Genomic DNA, 22,925 nt, shown 5'->3' on the forward strand with positions numbered 1-22,925 from the left:
TTTTTACTTACACTATACACGCAGCAGTTCTGTTATTCCTATTTTACAGGGGAAGAACTTGAAACAAGATGAAGCAAGCAGAAAAATCTAAATTACCGTTTACAGTCTGCAAGGGTTACAAAAATGGAACGTAATAAAACAATCTAGAAGTAGCAATAAATATGCCATACATCTACGTAATATCACTAGCTTTAACAAACACCAAAAGGAAGGAACGATTTACCTATTGATATATTTCTCAGGAAAAATGAAACTAAAATTGACATCATTTACTCTGAAGCCATAAGTAAACACGGTTAGTTTTAGAAGTACTGAGACTCACACAGAACACACTTTGCATTGCACAAAGGAGCAGAACTAAAACATCAACATAGACAACTTAGATGTAGTTATTTCCTTATCGTACACCTCTCCTCGTGTATAATGTGACAGCATCATTTACAGTGGTGAGGGAAAGACATCAGATACGACAAATAAAATAACATTTCTTTTACTCAGATGATTGCCATGTGTTCGGTCGATGGCACATGCCCTATCCTAAAACCCTGGATATGTATGAACAACACTGCTTATGGCATTTAATGCAGTAGACGGATTTCAAACATAAACCATTTAAAACTTGATTGCTAAGTCAAAGCACATTTCACCATTCACTACAAGATTGGATGTCATCCACTTCCACACAAAAGTCAGCCTGCCGTACAATTTGGCAGTATCTGACATTTTCAAATTCAATCCCATTTCTCATTATCATTCCAGAGGAATTTTGTACATTTTTACCTTTTTTTTTTTTTTGCTTGCTTTTGGTTTCTTCACTGTTGCTGTTGAGTAAATGAAATTTCCCAGTCTAATTAAAGCCTATTAAAGACAGGCAATGTCAGGGCTGGTGGCAGGACCATGACAAAGTGCTGTTAATTGTCTGCCAGACTCACTAAATCCACCTGTCCTGCAATTATCGCTTCCCCATACCTCCCCTGACACGTTAATCCACTGCTGGGTCCTCCAGGCAGACTGATGCCTCAGACTGCATCCCGCAAACCCAGACGCCGGATTTCAGATTAGTTGAACATATGCATCATCTTAAGACGACTGCAGTAGCGAACCAACGCTGTTTAAGAAGTAAACAAGGCAGCTGCCAGATTCTACATGGATGGGTATTGATGTTTCAAGCGGTACAATTACGTGTAATGATTTAGGAATATACTCTCAACTTGCTCTTGGAGTACTGTTAGGTTGGATCAATTTATATTGTCACGGGCACTTATTATTAGGTTATAAGGCCATATTGATTTATCAAAGCCATTTGAAAAATACCCATCGATCAAACTAATCTGAAATACACTGCTGGACGCTGTTCTGCCTCTGTCCTGTAACGACTAGAAATGGATGTTGGCTCTGTATCAAAGGCAATGAATACAGAATTTCAACCATCCGGTCAAAATGTAGCAGTCAAAGTTACAAATGAAAAACGTGTCAAATGTCTTACTATGTGAAATATTTCCAGATATTTAAACATCTTAAAATATTTCATTCCACATTTGAATATGTTTGACGGTGTTCGCATCGTTGCAGGCCTACTGGCGCAGAAGCAGGCGGTCTACTTTCGACTGGGAGCCCACTTTGCCTATGGTCTAGCCTTGTAGAAAACATCTGGACAAGCTACTAATTACCAGTGGTTTACAGAGGACATGTGCTGTTGTGATGAGGAGGAGTCGCAGAGGAAGGAGTCACCCAGGGTTTGGAGCTAACGCTGAATCCCAAGTCAACCCGCAGATCCTAGTCCCTGGACACCTAACTAGTCTTCCTATACGCTTGTGTACAGTATATACAAAAGTTTTGGATAAATACACCAAATTTCTCAAGGGTTTCTCCCGCAACGTGTCTCATGTTGAGGTATTTAGGGACTAGGAGCTTGTATGTTGACTTGACATTTACATTAATTGAACGGAGAAAGACAGATTGATGCACGTACTACCCGCCGCTAGGTCACCCTGTGGAGGAGTAGGGTGTGTCGCTATGGTAATTATAGTCGGGGCATACCTTCTGCACCAGTTTATAGTCAACGCTGTAAAAGGCTATATAGATGCATATGACTTTGAAGGGTTTCGAGCACAGCCAGGACACGTGGCTCTGCGTCTGCTCCTGGTAGCACACCTTGGACGGGTCGAAGCTGCAGAGCGCAGTCTTCTTGTTGCGGTCCGTCTTCTCGTACTCGATGCGACAGTTGAACGACTTGGTGTCTTTGGTCTCCAGCGCCGACTGCTGGGCGATCTCGAACTCCACCACCTTGGAGGGCGGCACCAGGCTCACTGACACGTTCCCCAGGCCCGTGGAGTTGTGGCGGAAGTAGACGCTGAAGGTGCCGTTCCCGTGGTCCACGATCTTGCCCGTGATCAGCAGGTTGAGCTTGACAGTCTTGATGTTGGAGTGGAAGTCGCCCCATCCGAACATCTTTTTGAATTTTCCGGTCTTGACGATGGGCCTGCGTTTAGTTCTGGCCTGCGCCCCCTGAACATCTGTCTGGTTAGATAACCAGTCCCAGAAGTCCTCCATGTTCTCTAAATATGTCATTTCCCTAATGTTGCTCTTGAACCCAGGGGAGCCCCTGGCGAACAAGCGCAGGGGGTTGAGGATCCGCGGACTCGCCCCCGTGGGAGAAAACTTCTGTTCGTTGTCGCTGTCCCCCCATTCGATGAGCTCTGTTGCCGCTCCGCGCGCTTTCCTGCATGTGACCTTCAGAGGAAAGAGAACACAGGTAGACAGAAAAGAAACATTCATTGACATAGAACATTTCATGATATACTGTATATTACTGAAGAAATAATCACTGACATTTTCATAGAAATAAATGTCTGTTTTGCTCCTCTCCATCACTGATTTAACACGATAGATATTCAACCTATAGCCAGTTCATGAAAGCTTTTGCTTTTTCTGTTTTAAACACCTGGGGTCAGATGTATAAATTATGCGTACACACAAAATATTGAAGAAATTGATAATTCTAAAAAAGAAGGTACCACGAGAATGTGCGTATCTCCACACACGCTTTGCACCATGCATACACAGACTTTTATGAGTCAGCTCAGTGTGACAGCAATGTGGCAAAGAAAAGGAATGTGGATGACATTTTACTTGGAGCCTTAATCTTTTCAGCACACCATCTTTTCAGCATAGCAGCCTATTAGGTCTCAACAGAGTTGCATATAAAAACATTTATAGATGTGTGCATTAACATCTTTTTATTTAGCGCGAGTAAGTACATTTACACAGTCACCCAAATTGTACAGTAATGTGGGAGTAAGAAGAACGCACATCAGATTCTAAATTAGACCTACAGTGTGATCAATCAATCATCTATTATCGCTCACACTATGTAGCGGTGTGTGATGGCTGTGCCTAACAATCGACATCCATTTATGGCTAATTATGGGAGTGGGCATGAGGCTTGCGCACGTACACACAGTTTCACAATGATTGAGATTTATAAAACAGAACAATGTGTAAACACCACCTAAGCAGCGTTTTATAAATCTGAAGAAAAGACTGCATATGCATGTTTTCAATTTTTAGTCTTGAATCTACACATGTATCTGGCCCCGGGTGTCTGGTAGCTCTTTCCTAGGAAAAATCCTCGCACCGGAAGTGATGCGTTTTACATTTCTGGTTTGTTTGGAATAAACAGAAGAAGAAGAACTGGGTAGTTAGCATGAGCAGCGATAGCCACCATGGCTGAACAGAGAAAGAGAAGAGAAACTCAAACTGCATCAACAGAAAATCTAAGGAAAAAGTCGTCACAGTACTGGACACTGTTTGATTGACAGGTGATCTCTGGGAAGAGCAGTGCAGAAACACCACCGGATTACAATTAAGCCTGTAAACATAATACATAATCTATAAATTAACCTACGATGACTCTTCATATGTGAAAGAAATTTACAACAAAGGAGATGGGAATTATTCTGAATGCAGTGATGAACTGTAACTCTGGCCCCATTTGCATAAAGCTTCTAAGAATTTCGGGATGACTCGTCACGTGACTGCATGAAAATCCCTCGGATTTAACAGTCGAACTGGTCTCAGATTGGCGCTGCTATTCTTAGATACTGTATGCATATGAACTTTGGCTTGTAAAGGTTCCCAACAATAGGATAGGCTTTTAATGTGGTAAAGTATGAACTCACAGTGCTAATCCAGACACGGCGTGAACTGTGATCCCTCCTTGTACCTCAAAGCCCTTTTAGCTTCAGGAGTGATTCCTGGTCCACTTCAGATAAAGCTTTAATAATTCACTGCAATAAGCTTAGCTAGTTTTATTAGTAATTAGTTGTGCCGGCTTTCCCCAGGCTCGGTTTTAGGGATCACTGAGAGAAGCAGATGTGAAAGCACTGAGCAGCGGCTGTTTGAAATCTCACTGAGCTGCTGCGCACCACTTCCAGACTAATTACAATTTCGCTGTAAGCCTAACTGAGGCACATATGTACACAGCTAACAAACTGGGTCTGTCTGCCACAATTTGTTTTGTCACTGCATTTACACCATTTCCACATCTGTAAACCCTATCCATTTGTCATGCAGAAGCGCTATACACGCCCGTGCGAATGCTGAATTATTAAAACCGCCATCTCGTGTCGCTCTACTGTATATCCTGTGATTAGAGTTCTGGCCCCAGACAGCAGCAACACCTTAATGTAGCAAACAGGACATAATGGCTGCGCTGTTTGAGAGCCGGACGTGTAATGTGAAATCGAAGTGTCTCCCACGGACGACGGGCCCCGGCCCATCTATCAGTCCTCACAACGCTTAATTAAGACAGCGCCTCCGCGTAAACATAGACGAGTGAGGGAACACTGTAATAATGTCCCTCAAACCCACAAGGCATTTAATCAAGCAATTCCAGTGACAGCGTTCCCCTCAACGATACTGCCATTTAGTAATACCTCGCGTGAGTTGTTAATTTGATTCGACTCTCGCCACATTAAGAACAACAGGCTGCGCTGAACATAAAGTGAGACAGTGGACTCCCAACAGGAGCGTCTCCTCACCCCGCCCCCCCCCCCGCCAGCCGGAGCCGCGATATCCTTTTCACACCGGGTGTCATACTGCGCAACTTCAGAGGTGAAACCAAATGTCTCCTTTCAGTGGAAACCTCAGGTGAGCTTTGTACAGGGTGATTATAATGGAAATGAGAGAGGAGTTTAAGTATGATGAGCAACTGGGGAAATTGCTGTGACAACAAGGGGGGGATCATGAGAGGGATATCTAATACTTAAATGCCCTGAGAGAGATGAAGCACCAGGAACTTGAAAGCTTGCACTGACACATGCGCTCGCTCACTCGCTCTCTCTCTCTCTCTCTCCGCTCGCTCCCTCCACACACACACACACTAACACACCTTGTTCATTTAAACGGAAGTGTCTTGAAAACAGACTGAAGAAATAGGAGTTTTTGTACAACAAAAGGGGCTGTGAAAAAAGGCAAGGTCTGATGAAGGAGAATCTACAAAAGCTTAATTAAGATTGCTTAATCGGTGCTGCTATGCTAGAGGCATTCCAGGGCAACTTGAAACAAGACATTATTATGATAATAACCTCAGACTTATGGAGCTGAAAACACTAGACCTCATTTCAACAGTACAAGGCGAAGTGACTCGCGGCAAACATCGGGGATCTCTATCTGATATGTGCGGTTGAGCCTCTTCCCATTCTGTGCGTCCTAAATAAAAACATACAGAGGTGCATGAAACTGACATCGCACACCAAAGGTATTACAGTCATGTACCAAAGCAGTAGTATAGTCTCAGTATCATATCATATATGATATATATATATATATCAGTATCATATACCAAACGTCCTCTCTTGGCATTTAGAGTAGCCTACATCAGTGATGTAGCAGTAAATAAAAAGTTGGGTAAACTATGACCTCCAATCAATGATCATAATGAGGCAAACATCCACCAATATGAACAAAAATCAATATGTTTTCAGAAAAAACATGAATTTGTTTGTTTTTTTCCCTTGTAAGACCCTAGCCTCATATAACTTACATCACTTTGATACTATCTACTAGGGTTTGACTGATATGGGTTTTTGAAGTCCGACACTGATACCAATATTTTTACATTTTGATGCCCAAACATTTGAAGTATTCAGTGTTTCCCGCTGAATTTTATTCTTGTCAGAGTGGAAAAGCCTCTGCAGCAGCAAGGCAGGGTGTCTGTGATACTTTAGGCCTTTAAATGAAGAATTACTTTTAACTTTTAAATACATGATTAAACAATTAAATGACTGAATAAATAAAATGTGCAAAGAAAATAAAATGGCATTGCAGGTTTTACACCCTTACAAAAAAGTCACATGTGAAAACCCACATGTGAATTCAAAGCACAAGTGCTTTCTGGACACATGTTGGTTTTCACATGTGAACTCATTCTGATGTCACGTGACGATTTTTACGTCAGATGTAAAAAATCTCAATTTTTTTTTTTTTTCTCACGTGAACTTTTTTTTTCACATTTTCACCTGCCATTAGTCAATATTTGTTTCACATGTGAAAACGTCATTTCACATGCAAAGAGACAATGCGCAGGTGAAAAACTCAAAGGGAAATTTCACATGTTCACGTATGAAAACCAACATGTGTCCAAAAAACACATGTGCTTTGAATTCACATGTGGATTTTCACATGTGACTGTTGATCAGGGAGGAACCTCCATCATATCAGAGGTGGAGGACATGACCAATATCTAACCAATGGCCAATATCTAATATTTAATAAAAGGCCAATATCAGCCCGATAAACCATTATATTGGTCTGACCCTACTACTTATTATGATATAGGCTATACTATGAATTTGCATCATAAAGATTTCTACCAGCCTAAAAGAATGGGTGAACTCTGAGATATATAGGAAGGTTACAATGTAGCCAAATCTTCTCCCACCTCAAGTACCACATCAGTGTACCTGAGTGCAGTGTAAAGGTGCATCCTTACTGCACACGCGTGTGATTTAATAACACGTCAGTCAGTAATATCCAGAGGTGATGGTACTCACTACTGCCAGCGGCCTGATAGCAGCCAGCCACACACTGAGTCAGGATGAATCAGCCTCGACATTCATCTGTAATGAGCATTATGGAGCTGGCTGCCTGCTTGTCCCGTGGGTAGACATATCTTTTAGAGGCCTGACATAAAGGTAATTGCCACACTGACCAGAACTAGCCTCTAGAAAGTTATTAAGAAGCCGGTGACATCTGGCTGCCGGATCATCTGAAGAGATGCCGTTAAAACGCATTTGCGGCGAGCGGCGACACGGCGCTCGGCCTGTGATGGGTTCCGGGCCGCGGGGCGAAGGCGGCGGGCCTATTTTGATGGCATCGACGAGTCCGATCCCTCTCTCTCTCTCGACTCGAGGTGGGCCCCCCGCTTGCGACCCGAGATCTGCTTTTCCCGTTTCTCTTTATTTCTATTTCTTCTTCTCCACCCTAGGTGTCTGCGTCGTCATCGTTTACCGAGTCCTATTTTCGCACTGTTCTGTCAGCGAGCTAGAATAATCATCTGTTGTTGTGTTTTCCATGGCTGATTTCGATTTTGTGTTTTTTCCCCAGCACATAAGGTTGGGGATATGCGTCTGGGGAGAATTGGTTTCAGACATCTTTCTCACAATAAACAAAATGGGCAATTAACCTGCTCATCAGTGCAAGCCGAGCAGTTCCAATGATGCACTCCACTGTTCTTCATGGATTTATCTGTGCAAATTGACCTCACTTTGGTGGTGCAATTCATTTCTCTGCTAATTTTCTGTGTCCAAAGCTTCATTAACTTGATGCCTTTCTGCGTAGTAAAAATCTGGACGTCCCGCGGAAATTACACCGGCTTCACCGCTGCCTTTCATAATATTCTCGCAGTGCCATCGCCGCACAACAGCTGCCATGTTGGACTCGCTCGGCCCATGCTGGTAGCATTAAAACCGCGGATTGCGGAGGAGCCGCGTCGACTGCAGCCTCTTGTTTTCAAGCATCGAACATGACAAGCTGCACCTACCCACATTAAGTCCATCCTCAGCCTGCATCTCACCCCCCACCCCAGCCATCTTCCTCCTGATGTTACAGGGCATATCATTTGTAATGATTCACACCCAGTTCCAGGAGAGAAGGCCCCGGAGGGCCCCGGGGCTGGAGTCTGCACGCCACTGAAGAATAGATTGCCGCTCTGATCGCTGGAACAGCCTCACGCTCCGAAGCCATCACTCTTAATCAGAGGCCGTCCGGGGAAACACATGGCAGGTGTTTCAGCACTGTGGTGGATCGCAACAGCAAATCCACACTGGGGGCACCTTACCGATCACAGAGGGCTGCGGTTGGTGTGTGTGCGTGCGTGTGTGTGCGCATGTAGCCTATCTACTACCCTACAGTATAATCCCTTAGGCCATTACCACCTGACCCCTATGAGAGCGAGATAGGCCGCAGCACAGCCAGCTTAGCCTCTAATACCGTAAAGTCTCCTGCTCCACATGTTATGGATCCAATATTGACTTTGTGGCTTAATGCATCATTTAAGTATTTAAGGTAATTTGTGTAAATACCTTGTGAATATTCAAACCAGACGGTATGTAATGATTTGACTTTTAATGAGTAAAACATGCTTGGGTAAGGGTAATATGTATATGTCTGTAATATGTATTTCTTGTCTCTAAAATAGAGTTTCAGCTAACTGACGCCATGTCACCAGCTCCAAACTGCTTGGTTCTCACTGCCTAAACGTTTGTATGGGTGGTGATGGTGAGGCGGGGGGTAAGGAGTGATGTCGGTGTTTTAATTACTGTAACACCAGCAGTATCACCATTTCAGTATCACCATAGTATGTCTCTGCCTGAAGAGCAAGTGTGACGTTGAGATGTATTAGCAGGTAAGAAGTGCGCTAGCGCTTTCTTGGTGCCCAGGGGCTGGGCTGGGCTGGGGTGTGCATGATTGGAGTGAGTGAAACTTTACAAACTGCAGGTGTTCACACCAAAGTGCCATGAGCTGGCTCGTGCCTGTTTGACGTCTACCGTACTACCTGGTGTATGAGCGCACACTGGATTTCCCTTAGATAGAGCTCTTAAAGCTGGTTTATGCTTCACGTGGGAACAGTCAAAATGACCTAACTGCAGCCAAAATGACTGTCAGCATTGGAGTTGTATGCAAGGATTGGAACCGCATCCAGGATTGGAACCAGAGCCTCTGACCGGTAGAGTGCCGTAAAAGTACTGGGAGTTTTCAGGCGCGCGGAGCCTGAAGCGTGAATGGTAACGTACATGTGTTATGTGTGGCTAGACAAGATGCAAGCATGAACGACAGAACTTGAACGGATAGAACGGTGATTTTCATTCAAATCTACATTCTTGGATGGTCAGAGGCTAGCTTCTGTATAAACCGACTTACGGCAAGTCACTGAGGTGAGAGGAGAGCTAATATGCTAATATTGACCAGAAGAGCTAGCAAGAGAAGGACAATCTTTGATAATGCTACGTTAACTTTGTTGCTAATGTTAACTTTCAGTTGAGTTTTGGCAGTTGGCTAAGCGCTCGTGTTACAGACTCTGGCACACAGATTCAAATGTTCAGAATTATTTTATTCTGCTTTTAGGCTACAGCCACAGCACAACACAGTTCTCAAGCAAGTGTGACAGACTTTACAGCCTTAATGCCCAGACTTATCACCATAGCAATTAACCCTTAAAATTCTAGTCACCATTTTATGCTGTTACTAGCCAAATTACCATGTCAAACAGTGAAATGACCGTTGTATCCATTCAAGTTCTGTGGCATGATCCAAGCCTTAGGGCTCTGCTCGGCCTAAAGAGCACATACCATAATTACTGCGCATTGCAAAAAGTGTTACACAAAAACAAACAGACAAACCAGTGAATATACAGAGCCCGCAAAGCATGAAAATGGAAATATTAGGAATCACTTGTGTGTATTAAAAGTATTGAGCTTACTGCAGATGATGCTATTTTCTACTCTGTGCTCCATTACTGATATTTAGAAAGGTATTATTTCCATTCAAAACTATTACTAGCTGATCAGCTGGTCGATTTTATTTTTCACACTGAATCCCTACCAGCTCCAGGACTGCTGTTCTGTAGCTGACCCTGACCTCTGACCTCCCTGTGGAAAAGAGGATTTCCCTGCAGGGAGCGATACAGTAAACGGCAGAAATCATCACACAATCATCTCTACTACAGTATAGCACAACAAAGTGCCCATTATGGAAATTGTTACCAGAGAGCTATGGGAATGTGCTTTAATGTTGCCTAACAAAGGGAACAAATTACAGGAAAAATATCAAAGAGATTCAAGATTCACTACTTCCAGTCAGCAGGAACTGAAGGGCGATCAGAGGAGTGTAACTGTTTTTGTGTTGTTGCTTTTTATGGAAATGACTCTCCAATGTAAAATGAACCCTAAGATCCATATAAATATATTAGGGTTCGAACGATATTGGTCTTTGAAGTCTGATACTGAAATCAGTCTTACACAGAGGGAAGAAGTGCTGCTTGGGTCTGATAGGAACAGACATGTAGAATCAAACTGATACTAGAAAAAAATTTGTGGACACTTGCTTTTGAAAAATTGAATAAAAAGTGAATTCTAAGAAGCAGCGATCCAAAAAAGAAAACCCAAGGCTGACAAAGACCATTGGGTCGATACGTGTTGGTCATTTTTAATTGTCTTGCAGCCAGGTATTAAAGGCTTTTTTAAAAATCTGTTTTTCACTTAAGACAGAGTGCCTTGGGTTTTCTTTTTTGGATTGCTGCTTCTTAGAATTCAGTTTTTCTTCTTTTTGTTTTTTACAAGTAAGAGAAGAATATAAAAGATGTCTAGTATCAGGCCGAAATCAATATTTTTGTACTGAGGCTGCCAATAACTGATATTTTGTGCTGAACTTCAGTTTCTTTAACCTTTTCCGTGCCAAAAAATGACCAGTATTCAGTGTTTACCCCAGAATTTTATTCTCGTCAGGGTGGAAAAGCTTCCGAAAGAGCATTTAGACCATCATGGGACACTGAAACTCTCCATTGAAACCTATTGAAACTCTTTAAGGGTTAGCAGCTCTTTAAGGCAGAGTGACCCACCACATCTATTCAATGGTATAAAGCAGGTTGCAGATTTTACAGCCTGTTTTTCTGGGTTTTTTTTGTCTCCTCGTCATTTTGCGGATCAAACAGATCATTATCACATTGTTAACGTTGCATTCCAGCTACATGCTTAGTTCCTTCTGAAGGGGAAAGTTGCGGGTTATTAAATGCCGTTGCAATGTCGGATGTTGAGGATGCGTTAATGGAGATCCCAGCTGCCGTAGAGGAGAGAAGAAGAAGAGCGAGGGGAGGCTGTGGCGCGAGGGCCTTCAGGTAATCTGGGATACTTGTGTTATCTCAGCACCTGCCACATCTGACAGCAGCAAAGCCCCGAACACTTCACTTTCAGGCAGGCGTTACCTTTCAACGCATCATCACTTTCATAATCCCCTTACATGGTCAAAGCGCCGACTCCCGCGCTGCCTCCCGACACCTGCAGCACACCTCTGCACGCCTGATAGCAGGGATTCAAGAGGATAATACCATGATACGCTTTGCCCTCGGCGTAATTATCGTCTTCTTGACCAATATCGTACAACATCCAGCTTTGTAGGACGACGGCACACCGTGTTTGTCAAACTCCTCCAAATACTCACGTTTTATCGTAAAGCGAATACCTCCGGGTTCGGCTTTTCGCTTTCCCCCGCTTTCATCTCAGAAAGACGTAATCCTAATGTTTCTCTCACTAAGCAATTTTTGGTGACAACTTCAATTTCATGTTTTCTTCGCTCGAAAACGGCGTGCAAACACGGTGTTATATTCACAGACGCGGCAGTTGTTCTCCCTCGATTTGCACGCGCGCACGTCCGCCTCGATAGATCCGCTAAATGTGACAGCGCAAATGTTTCTGTTCTCCGGGACGGTTTCACCTCGACTGATTTCGCGGGGAGCGGCTCCCTTTGAAGAAGAAACTAGAGAGGGGAGAAGAGACGTCGCTTCCATTTTCTCGCAGCCGCTCTGAAGACAGGTACTTCACAAGAAATATACAAAGACAGAGGGGAGCTGACAGCGCTTTGTTAGGGCTGGAAATGACAAGCTAAAGAGAGAGAGGCCTCAAAGCCCGGAGGCAGAGGAGAAAATGCAAAAACACTGGGAATAATCAGAAAGGGAGATTTATTGTGCTTATTCTTAAACTGTCACACGTTGCCTTGTACAGGAAAGCAATGCGGTTTTAATTAAAGAGGTCAATCACATTCCCGAGCTCAGACATGTATTATGATTGCCTTTTCCAGGTACCAAACCATGTGGTAATTACCAACTTTATGTCAGAGTGTTTGGGGAGTATGAACTTGTTCAAAGGCACTATCAAGACCCTTAATACTGTGCTAGGTATTATGAGTAAGATTGTGTTTACACGGCCTATAATGAGCGTGGGGGTTCGAGCATAAGTGGTGCTGCATCAAGACAATACTGTGGTATCCATTACTTACTGCAAAAAATCTCCATCTTAACAAGTCATTTAGTCCTAAAATCGTAATTTTCTTAAAATAAATGAAAAAATCTGCCAGTGGCGTTAGATAATTTCACTTGTTTCCAATGCAAATCAATTTGTTTCAAGAATTTTGTAGAATCAAGTATCATTTTCTTGATAGTAGTGCAGTGATCTGCCTTATTCTGACTTGTTTCAACACACTGACACTAGCAAATTCCTGAAAGAAGTGAAGCTGCATTGGAAACAAGTGGAATTATCTCACCTCATTGACAGAATTTGAAAGAAAAATAAGATTTGAGGGCCGAACAGGAGACTAAATCACTTGTTAAGATGGACGTTTCTTGCAGTGTGTGCAGCTGACAAGGAAAAAGTGGCATCACGATTCATCAGACACAGATATCACCGCATCACCCACATACGACTCGGACAAAGAAAATACCTGCGTGAACCGATCTGCGCATTTCGCTGAGTAGCCCCCACGGGAGAGTTTGATGGGTGAGGCGGCGGAGAGCGACGCAGACAGTAAAGGAGCCGCTAAACAGCTGAGTTGCACTGCGGAGGGTGCTGGATCCCTCTGACCCTGCTGAGAGTTAATGACAATGCCATAAGGTAGCGGAGCCTCCAGATCTAACACCGCGCCTCGGGCTCCACATTGTCCATAAAAATTCATAGCTGTGGACCAAGACCAGGAAATTCAACATCGTATTAAACATAATGTGCCCTGCGCCTGAGCAGATGTGACCGGCTCTAAGAAGGCTGCTCAGCACTTTACTTCCACCTAAGCGCCAACAGTTCACATCAGAAGAGGAGCTTGGGGAGTCTGGAGTAATCGTGTTGTGAATAATTGCATTTTGACTTTTGGGCTTCGACGGTCCATCAGCAGCCAGATTTGGGTCATTGTCAATACAACTGCCAATCGCAGAATGCCTATCAATCATTTGGGCCTTTTTTCTCTTCATTTTAGGAGCAGTATCAATGGATTTATTGCCAGCACGCGCACAATTATGATTGATGATTGAAAATGGGACAGTGTGCGGCGCTCTGTCAATAGTCTGCAGTGGCTGTTGTCGCTCAGACCACATTTGAGGGATTTCTTCCAAGGAAATGACATCCTTTGCTTCAGAGAGCCAAAACCAACATGCAGGGCGAGGACTGCAAATGCCACAGACAGTATTGTTTATGAGGGATTACCCAGTCAAGCCTTCTGGCTAGAAAGATTGTGACCCCAATATGAGCACAGATACACATCAGCACCATGTAAGCTCCAGAATGATTCCTGGAAGGCAGCGCATCTCCACCGGTCTTTACACAGACCCATTCACTCACTCAATCCATGTTTAATCACTTCCACAGATATTTCTACTGGCCTGACTGCCATTTTCCCCTCAAATATATTTTTTCGCTCCCGCCGCCCGATTTCTCTGGTGGGTTTTCGGAGACTTAAGTTCCACTCTTTTTTTTTCTCTCTCTCTCTCTCTCTCTCTCTCTCTCTCTCTCGCTCTCTCTCTTTCTTACAAGGCAAATCCTGGGAGAGGTTGATGTGAAGACCGGGCTAGAGCAGGGATGTGAAGAATATAAACAGTGTTTTTTTTTTTTTTATTGTCCAGAGGGGAAAGGGGGGTGCAGGGGGTTGGGCGGTGGGGTCTCTGAAAGAGACGAGGACCTTATCACAGCCCAGCAGCTCTGTAATTCGCCGCCATGATAAAGTGGCGGAGCGGAAAACCTTACAAGGCTGGCACAATCCAAAGACGGATTAGGTTTTTCTGACATAAGCTTCCTGAAAAACTAATCAATCAGCCCATGCAGTATTATCAGAAGCGTGAGATTAAAGAGCTGCTCCTAATCCCCCCACTGTACATTTTATTACACTTTCCAGTGTTAGTTGCCTTTAAATATACAATAAATAAATAATGAAACCAAACCTAATTGAGCGTGGGGAAGGGGAAAAGGGGTAAAGGGCCCTTAGAGAGGGAATTTATGTAGAATTTGTGTTTTGTTATGAAGACAGGGATAAAACTGTTGTCCTTGCCAGAGCCCTTTTTCGACTTTGAATGGAGCCACGCTGTCTCAGTCTGGCACTGCGGAGAGAAATGGAAGTGGGAAAATCCTCTGGCAGATTTTCACGACAATATTAGTGTCTAAAAAATTTGCACTGGCTGGACTTTAGACTTTCACATTCTAACGCGTCTCAGGTTCGGATAAAGAAACGGATAAAGAACTAGGTAAATCAAGTCCATAGGCAGATAAATAAATACACAAATAAATAAATGAACGGTTGAAATGAATGCTAAATCCATTGGAGCCATGGCTTGTAATCCCTTAAATCAGCGCACATCAAAGTTGGAGGGATGAACTCCGAGCGTACAGACAAGACGCGTCCAGCTTACTTATACGCCAGCCGAGCTTTGTCACTTTAATGCGTCACACCCTCTTATCCAGATACTACTGTGCATACGCCGCCGCTGCCGCTCGGTCTGGCCCTCGGCAGTGTTACGGTAACAAAGACACGAGGTAGCAATGCATTTCATGCCACCCCCTGATCCCCTTGGCACGGGCCACATGGACGCTTTGTTGTGACACATTATTACCAAAGAGCTCCGACCCTAGTAGTCGGATACAAAGGCGTAATAGACTTTGTCACCCGTCTTCTCACGCTTAATCCCGAGCAGCGTCGCAAAATACCCCACGTTCCCTGCATGAAATCTCCGGAATAAAAGCGGGGGCAGGGCTGAGGGGAGAGGGAGATGGCGAGAGAGAGCAGAGCTCAAGTAGGTTTTTATCTTCATCTACATTGTTCTGCTGTCGTTCCACAAGGGGCCGGACTGCTGCAGATGTCATAGGGAGGAATGGATTCTCACAGGGAAAGGCTCTGACCCTCTGATTTGTCCCTGGGGTATGGCACAGATGCTGGAGCCAGAGCCGCACTTTTTCGCTGTTTGATTCATGTTCGTCTCAGTGTGTGAGTGTGTGTGATGGGGGGAGAGAGCGGGGGGAGGGGGGTAATTTGCGTCTTGTTTTCCTGTGTGTGAGTGACCTCATCCCCATGGCTGCAAGCGTGCCTCCATGCGAGGTGGAAGTACGCTACAGACACTGAGACATTAAGTGGGGATGGGACGATATGCTTATCTCAAGATACGATACGCGATACGATACGCGATACGATACGCGATACGATACGCGATACGATACGCGATACGATACGCGATACGCGATATGGGGTTCACAATACGATGAAATAAATAAAAGTTTCACAGTCAACAAAGTCTGACAAAATACATCAGAATTCTGTTTATTTCTGAGCCACAGATCTTTCTAGCGATGGCATTGGCTTGCTAGAATGTAAACAACAATTTAAAAATGCATTACAAAGTGTAAATAATATAATTTCGAATTCAATGGTCGAACCGTCTCATTTGTGATTACTACAGCAGAATAAAATGGAGCTAACATGACGATAAATTTTTCTGTTTTCTTTTGTATCGCGATACATTGAATTTCGATATATCGTCCCATCCCTACTATTAAGCTATAAACATATAACCTTCCTATCCTGTACCATGTGACACATCCTGGGTTGGAATCTGGCCTAGGACAAACCTGGGGTTTGTCGCATGTCAATTACCCCCCCCTTTCATCCTTCCTGACAAAGTAAGCCATCCAAGAAGCAGCAATGCCCAAAAAACAACAGCTCAAGAAGTTTTGGCACGCATGTTTCATGGTGTCAGTAAGTGTTGGCCTGGTATTTAAGCATCTTTCAACCTTCGAGAGGTAGGAGAATATTGATAAGGGCCAATATGTCCCCAGCCAGACAGCGGTGGGTCTGCTGGGAGGGAAGCTACTGAGGCGTATGAAGGGAGGCTCTCTCCAGGGAAGCAGCCTCTCTCTCTCTCTCTCTCCCTCCCCCCCCCCCCCCCCACCCTCTCTCTCTCTCTCTCTCTGGAGGCAGAGCTCTCCCATAAGCACAAGGCCCATTACAACAGCAGCCAGAGCAGACAGCACTCTTGCCGCCGCATCCGTACAGTTCAAGGCTATCTTTAAAAAGAAGCGTCTTTGAGGATGGCGCTGATGTGAAGAACTTCTTCAATCATGTGGCATTTTCCGTCCGGGTCTGATCACGGCTAGACTCCGTAATGCAAGGACGATCACGATAAAGTGCTCACTGTATTCAACTACCCATGCAGGACGGCATCGGCAGCCGTCGAAAAAAGCAGCGTAAAACCATTTTATTTCCCTAAATCTCATGATCTTTCTTTGGAGAGCTTAGTCATGCAATAAAAACAGCATTAGGCCGCACAAGGCTTACGCCCAACAGCTTAAAACTAACAATCTCTGGTAAATACAAAATAATTTCCCATGGATTAGCATGGACTTATGTTTCAATCATTTTGTAGAAGTCATCAAGGAGGAACAGCAAAAGGCTTTGGGGGCTTTTGTGGTCAGCGATTCCTCCTGACCACGCATTGTTCTCAGCTGTCATTTCCATTGGCCGGCTCGTCTTTTGACTCCGGCCTCGGTCTTAATACGGCAAAGACACTCTGAGGCACAAAGACCGGGGTGTGAGGTTTCAACCGAGAGGTCAAACCTGGTACAATTCCCTAGGAGGAGAATAAATAAAAATGACGGCTATTTACCGCGAATGGCCATGTGATGTAGCTGGAAATGGATGGAGATACAGATGATACTGTTGGCCATGATGAAGCCACCCAAGATACCAAGATACCATAATTTAAGCATGTGCCAAAAGCAGTAAGGCAAACCTTGGAAAAATATTACTGGCTTATATTCACTGAATAGTGATTCAATATATTTTTTTAAATGCATTAACTCCATTTTTTAATTCAGAATATTGCTGAATTCTTAATTACAGAGTGTAATAAGCTTTATGTTGATGTTGATAAAGATTGACTAGGCATGTAATGTGATTGTTTTGCATTATACCACAAATACAAATGCTGATGATTTTTTTCCCTAAGCATCATACTTAATAGGTTTGCCAAGAAAAGTTGCATTGCCAAACAGGCAAGATAAGTTCATTCAGATGCAATTAAAGAAATTAATTGCATATTGTATAATACATCATGGCTATTGACAAAGTCTCTAGCTGTTCTGCAAAATGAAATCCAATCAACCAGGGTTAAAATTATTATTTCAGTTTCTGAAATAGCTCTGTTAAATACAGAAATTAAACAAAAAAATTATCACATTTGGATAGGTGTTTAGGTGTCCTAATTAAGAATTGTCGAAACATCATATTCATTCAGATGGTTGGTATTTCATTAAATAGCCTGCATGTTCAAATATCATGGAAACAAATATGCTCTAGCCTATAAGATAGATAATAAAATGATAATAAAAGGAGTTTATGTCGACCAATGATTATGATAACTGCATCAACTTTTTATTGCATGCCAGGAATCGAGTTTAAATGTCATTTGGCATGATGTTAGACTACTATAGCATAATATAACGCAGGTCTACAGTGAACAACAGAATACCAGTAATAATAGTAATATAACTTCGAGTGCAGCCAACAATATAACAGTAACATAAAAGCGCCATAAGCCACGCGGGCTGTAACTCCCTCCATGAAAGGCTGCTCAGCAATAAACAATATTTTTTTGCTGTTTGCATTTTCTATCCGCGTCTTCGCATAGCGTCCCGCCTCACCTGGTGCAGGAGGAAAAGGAACAAGAGTGTTTGCAGAGCTCTCATCTTCGAAGACTTCTCGACTTATTCAAGATGAGCGGCGTTTAAATCCTCTCTGGAAGATTTGGGCAGAAGCAGATCCGCATGCTGCTGGAGCATTGCTGTGATCACCTGGGAGGAAAAAGTGGGAAACATTGGAGATGGAATCATGCGTTCAATTTGGGAGAAGCCTAGACAGGGGGAGGGGGGGAATGAGTTGGGGGGGGGGGGGGGGGGGGGGGAGAAAACGGACAACTTTTTCCTTACCCTCTTCCAAAGGTAATACCTCACTTAGTCGGGTAAGGCCGTTGAAATCTCCTCGTTCCATCCACTTTCGGCTAAAATCCTCCCAAACGTCTCCGTCTCTCGGCTTGTTTAGTGAATTCTCCCTGAGCTGAAGAGACACTTCTCTACAAAGAATGCGTAACGGCTACCTTCAGCGGCTCGAGTGAAACAAAGCTCCTAAGTTGCGCATCAAGCCGAACCGAAATAAACTGCTGGGTATCTGTCGTTTTCCTTCTTTTTCACCCCGATGCCATAACAAGATCGGGATGCTCACTTTCTGCGTGCAGTGTCACCGAGTGAGTCCGTCTGCCGGTGGCCGGGGCTGCAGACAGCGGTCCTCTCTCGCTGCGCGCTCTGCTCTGCTCAGCTCTACTTGACTTCAGTGCGCATCATCCTCCGCTGCGCGTCTGGAGACTCCAAGGTCGGCGCGCATCCGTGGAGAGAGCCAGAGCCAAGATCTGCCTTTAAAAGTCGAATTCCCCCATTCTAGGAGGCAAGTAAGAGGCTCGATGACACTGTTTTCAAGTTTTGTTCAGTGGTACGTCCACGTTTTTTTAACCCTTGCGACGCGTCGGCTACCTGGAATCACACATTTGTACAGCAGCTATGGCAGGTTGCGTTGTGCTTTAACGGCGGTTTAATGGTTTAGTGGGAGCAAATATTCACCCCAGCGCTTGTAAACTGTGTAAGAGAGGTAACCTAACTACTTTAAAGAGATAACTGCCTGTTATGGGCATGATCCAAGCGACAGTATAGAATAAATTGGATACTCTTCCTGCACCTTCCTGTGAATTGAGATCATTAGACGGTATATAGAATAAATATTGAAGAATTGCAAGATGACTGCAAATGCAAAAAAAAACAAAACAACACAACTTCATTTTTTATTTGAATTTACAAAAGCATGCCTTCCCACTTGCAAACACAAGGATTTTGGCAGGGACATTTTTTTTTTATGTATTACTCCTAATAAAAATCACAATGGTCTGTGGTCTTTATTCATTTGAGAAGTGGCTGATGTAGCAGTCCTGACCGCTTGCTGAGCACACACCAAAGACACCAAAAGGTCAACAACATTGTGCTGATGGCTGTGCAATGGCAGAAGTGGTTTCTGTTGTGGACAAAGGTTGGACTCATAGGGATTTATGTGGCTTTGGCACCACCATGTGGTTCAAGCCAGACATCTCGCTTTCCATAAGAGGAGTTTGCAGCTATACTATTATTTGCTGCTTATTTACGATTCATGGCAAATCTGTTCATACTTACGCAATAACAGAGTGCTATCCTTCAGTTTAAAAGGCTGTATGTATATGGTTGTTTTCTATCAGATTTTTACTGTTAGCAAGATTAATATCTTGTGTCAAAACATAATGAGATGATTTGGTGCAATCCTATCTACAGTTGTTTACCCCCAACAAGCCTTTCATTTGCCATCTGCGTGAGTACTGCAAGTATTTTAGGGTCATAAGTATAGTCATGTTTTCCTATGTCAGTTACTGTACATCTCCATTCTGATCAGCACCATAAACAGTGTCCATCATCATTTTAAAGGCTTATGCTCATTGCATTTTCATTAAAAACAAGGAAATTATTCAGTGTAAACTACACTGTACGTTTAAGTTTTAAAGGTTGTGACAGAAACTGACAACTCTCCAAGTGAATAATTATTACATCCCTGACTGAAGGCTCATTCTATTAGAAGCAGTGTAGGTACATCCAAAAATCCCGACCAGGTACTTGATACAAAAGGTGAAGCGATGAAACAGAAGAAGACCCGTTCAGAACAAAATGTTGCAGATTAAACCACCGAGGCAGTATCAATTCAGTGTGCGGGTATCTCCTTACTATTTCACTCTATTAGAAGCCACAGTGTGCTTTTCAATGCTTTTTGTGGGAATGGTCATACATGAGTGCCATTAAAACACCACCAACAAATTAAAGATCTTCAATTTGCTTTCCCCATGACGATTTTCATCCTTTTTCACTCTAGGATGTCACTCTCTCATATTTACCATCTCCTGAGAGTAGAAATAATTGCATTTCATATTAAGTACATACTGTTTTATATGTGTGTTCATTTGTGCTAAATTGCCTATATCAAATGGGGGAAAACATGAAACACTTTGGAAATGACTGCAAACTTTAAAGGCCATTTTCTCAAAAATATGGCTTGGGAACACTTGATATTCAATGGAGCATAGTTTGCTTAATATTAGCAGAAGGTAAATGGGTGATGTTAGAGTTAAATAGTTAGTATTTAAATATTGTAAATAGCCTAGGTAAATATTACAAATAGGCAGGTTTTATTACAGATTTTATCATCTTTTCTGAGATGTAACTGCAATGGGTTGACACCATTCATAAACTGGAATACCCAGCTCTCCACATTCTTGACTAACCCAACATTTAACCCAAGACATACAGTATATGGGTCGAAGCTGGAGAAGCAGAGAAAGCATCTGCTGTGTGTGCACAGTCATGCCTGGCACACTCCTTTTTTTTCTGCGCACCAAAAACGTCACAGCCACACCATCTGTAAACAGCAAACCCTGTTCAGCAGTCTCTATTCCACACACATGGGTTGGTAGTATTTGCAAATACTTTTTACGGTTTGTTTTATCCTATCAAGCTGCAAATGACTTGTAAGGGGCTTGTAACTGACACCATCTGAGTTGTGCTGATGTGGTAAACCGCCACCGTCTGGTTCGCCAACCAGGTTAAACTAAATGCAAAAGACTTGGGGTTAGACTGATATATTGACCTTTTATTTGTTTAAAAGCCTGCTTTATTCAAGTACAAAGTACAAAGCTGTAACCGAGGCCCAGCAAGCACAACACTCAACCAGAGAGGAGGAACTAATCAGTGAAATCACTTGGTTTAGTCATTGGTTGGAATGAAAACCTGCATACTGTCAGCCAGTGGTGGCCTGGGATAATTAAAAAAAAAAAAAAAAAACGGCCCTGCAGCCTTAATTGACCCACGGATACTCCACCAATCACCCTGCTTCTCACAATAGAACAAAGTATTATTAGAGATATAGCCTTTTTTAAGAATCTTTAAAATGAAGTTGGGATTTTATATATGGGGGTGATATATTTTAATTCAAAATATAATTAAAAAAACAAACATCACTTTTACTTTTGTTGACAAGATTTTCACTCTCTGTTCTCTGCCCATAAACATCACACCTCAGCAACTTGGGGATAATAGAAAATCCCAACATTGCGTGACATATTTACCCCCTTGTTTACATCGTTAATGCACGCTCAACTCCTAATTCTGATATTTCCAACAACACCTTGAAGGCAGCATTTGCTAGATTGACTGGGCTACAAATTTATGCAACAATACAACCAGTCTGTCTCTGTCAGCTCAGTGTACGAAAGGTACAATGTAGGCTAAGTGAAGTTGGCGGCGGGAGAAAGATGGACTCGATGAACTTATGACCCCCCTTCCCCCACACACACACACACCTGTATGGAGCCGGCCTGTCTGCAGCAGAGCAATCAAACAGCATGGGGCTATTATTATGTTTCTCGTATCGGTGTTGCCGGACTCACCGGCGGCCCGCAGGTCGACCGGCCCAACGGGAAACCCCCCGCTGCTCCAGATGGCCGGTCCGCCCCTGCTCTCGGCCCGCCGCGGCACACGGTTTGACACCCTCGCTCTAGAGGTTCTCAGGGACTTCGCAAGGACCGCCTGTGAGAGTCTCCCGCGCAACAGGGAGCTGATGCACATCCTCAGATGTTGGCAGGCTGACGCCGTCCTCGCTGACCCGTTTGAACCTGTCATCGTCGAAGCTCGTCTGAAACTGGCCGCCATCTACATTCAGAACACTCTGCCCTGTGGTGTCGATTACCAAGCCACAACGTGCCCACAACCAGCATCCTATTGTGCCCAATGCTTTCTCTCAGCACACAGACAGGGGCGGTCTTACTGTTAGGCAAAGACATGTGGCTGCCTTGGGCACCGGCAGCCAGAGGGCCCCACAAAAGATAAGAATAGAACTAATGTTTACTTATTTTGAATCAATTAAAAATAAATTTACTTGAAAAACCCCATGTTTTGTTGCAATACATTTTTTGGTAACCCTTCATTTTCCAGGTCCCTAACAACGTATGAACTATTCCTAATTAGACAGTAACAAATAAAACTATTGCACAGTAACGTGACTGCGTTATTTGTATATAATTATACAACAACATGTTTGCGTTCCTGTGTATTTACATAGTACCGGACCTGTAATATGAAGTGTCTCTATTTTCTACAATTCAATAGTAATTCCTATGTATTTACATTGTACCAGACCTGTAAAGTGAAGCGGGTCTATTTTCTACAATTCAATAGTAATTCATATGTATTTACATGGTACCGGACCTGTAAAGTGATGCGGGTGTAATT

General features: G+C 43.4%; 1 protein-coding gene across 1 annotated transcript; it reads right to left on the reverse strand.

Annotated features, from left to right (window-relative positions):
* Positions 1–1,986: 1,986 nt before the first annotated feature.
* nxph2a (neurexophilin 2a) lies at positions 1,987–22,316 on the reverse strand. Its single transcript, XM_071915855.2, has 3 exons — positions 22,085–22,316; positions 12,994–13,226; positions 1,987–2,733 (listed from the first exon to the last, which is right to left on the reverse strand). Exons 1-3 carry the CDS (start codon positions 22,314–22,316, stop codon positions 1,987–1,989), a joined length of 1,212 nt encoding a protein of 403 aa, XP_071771956.2.
* Between the last annotated feature and the right edge of the window lie 609 nt (positions 22,317–22,925).

The sequence above is a fragment of the Centroberyx gerrardi genome, chromosome 10, assembly GCF_048128805.1.
Source record: "Centroberyx gerrardi isolate f3 chromosome 10, fCenGer3.hap1.cur.20231027, whole genome shotgun sequence".
Lineage (NCBI taxonomy): Eukaryota > Metazoa > Chordata > Actinopteri > Beryciformes > Berycidae > Centroberyx > Centroberyx gerrardi.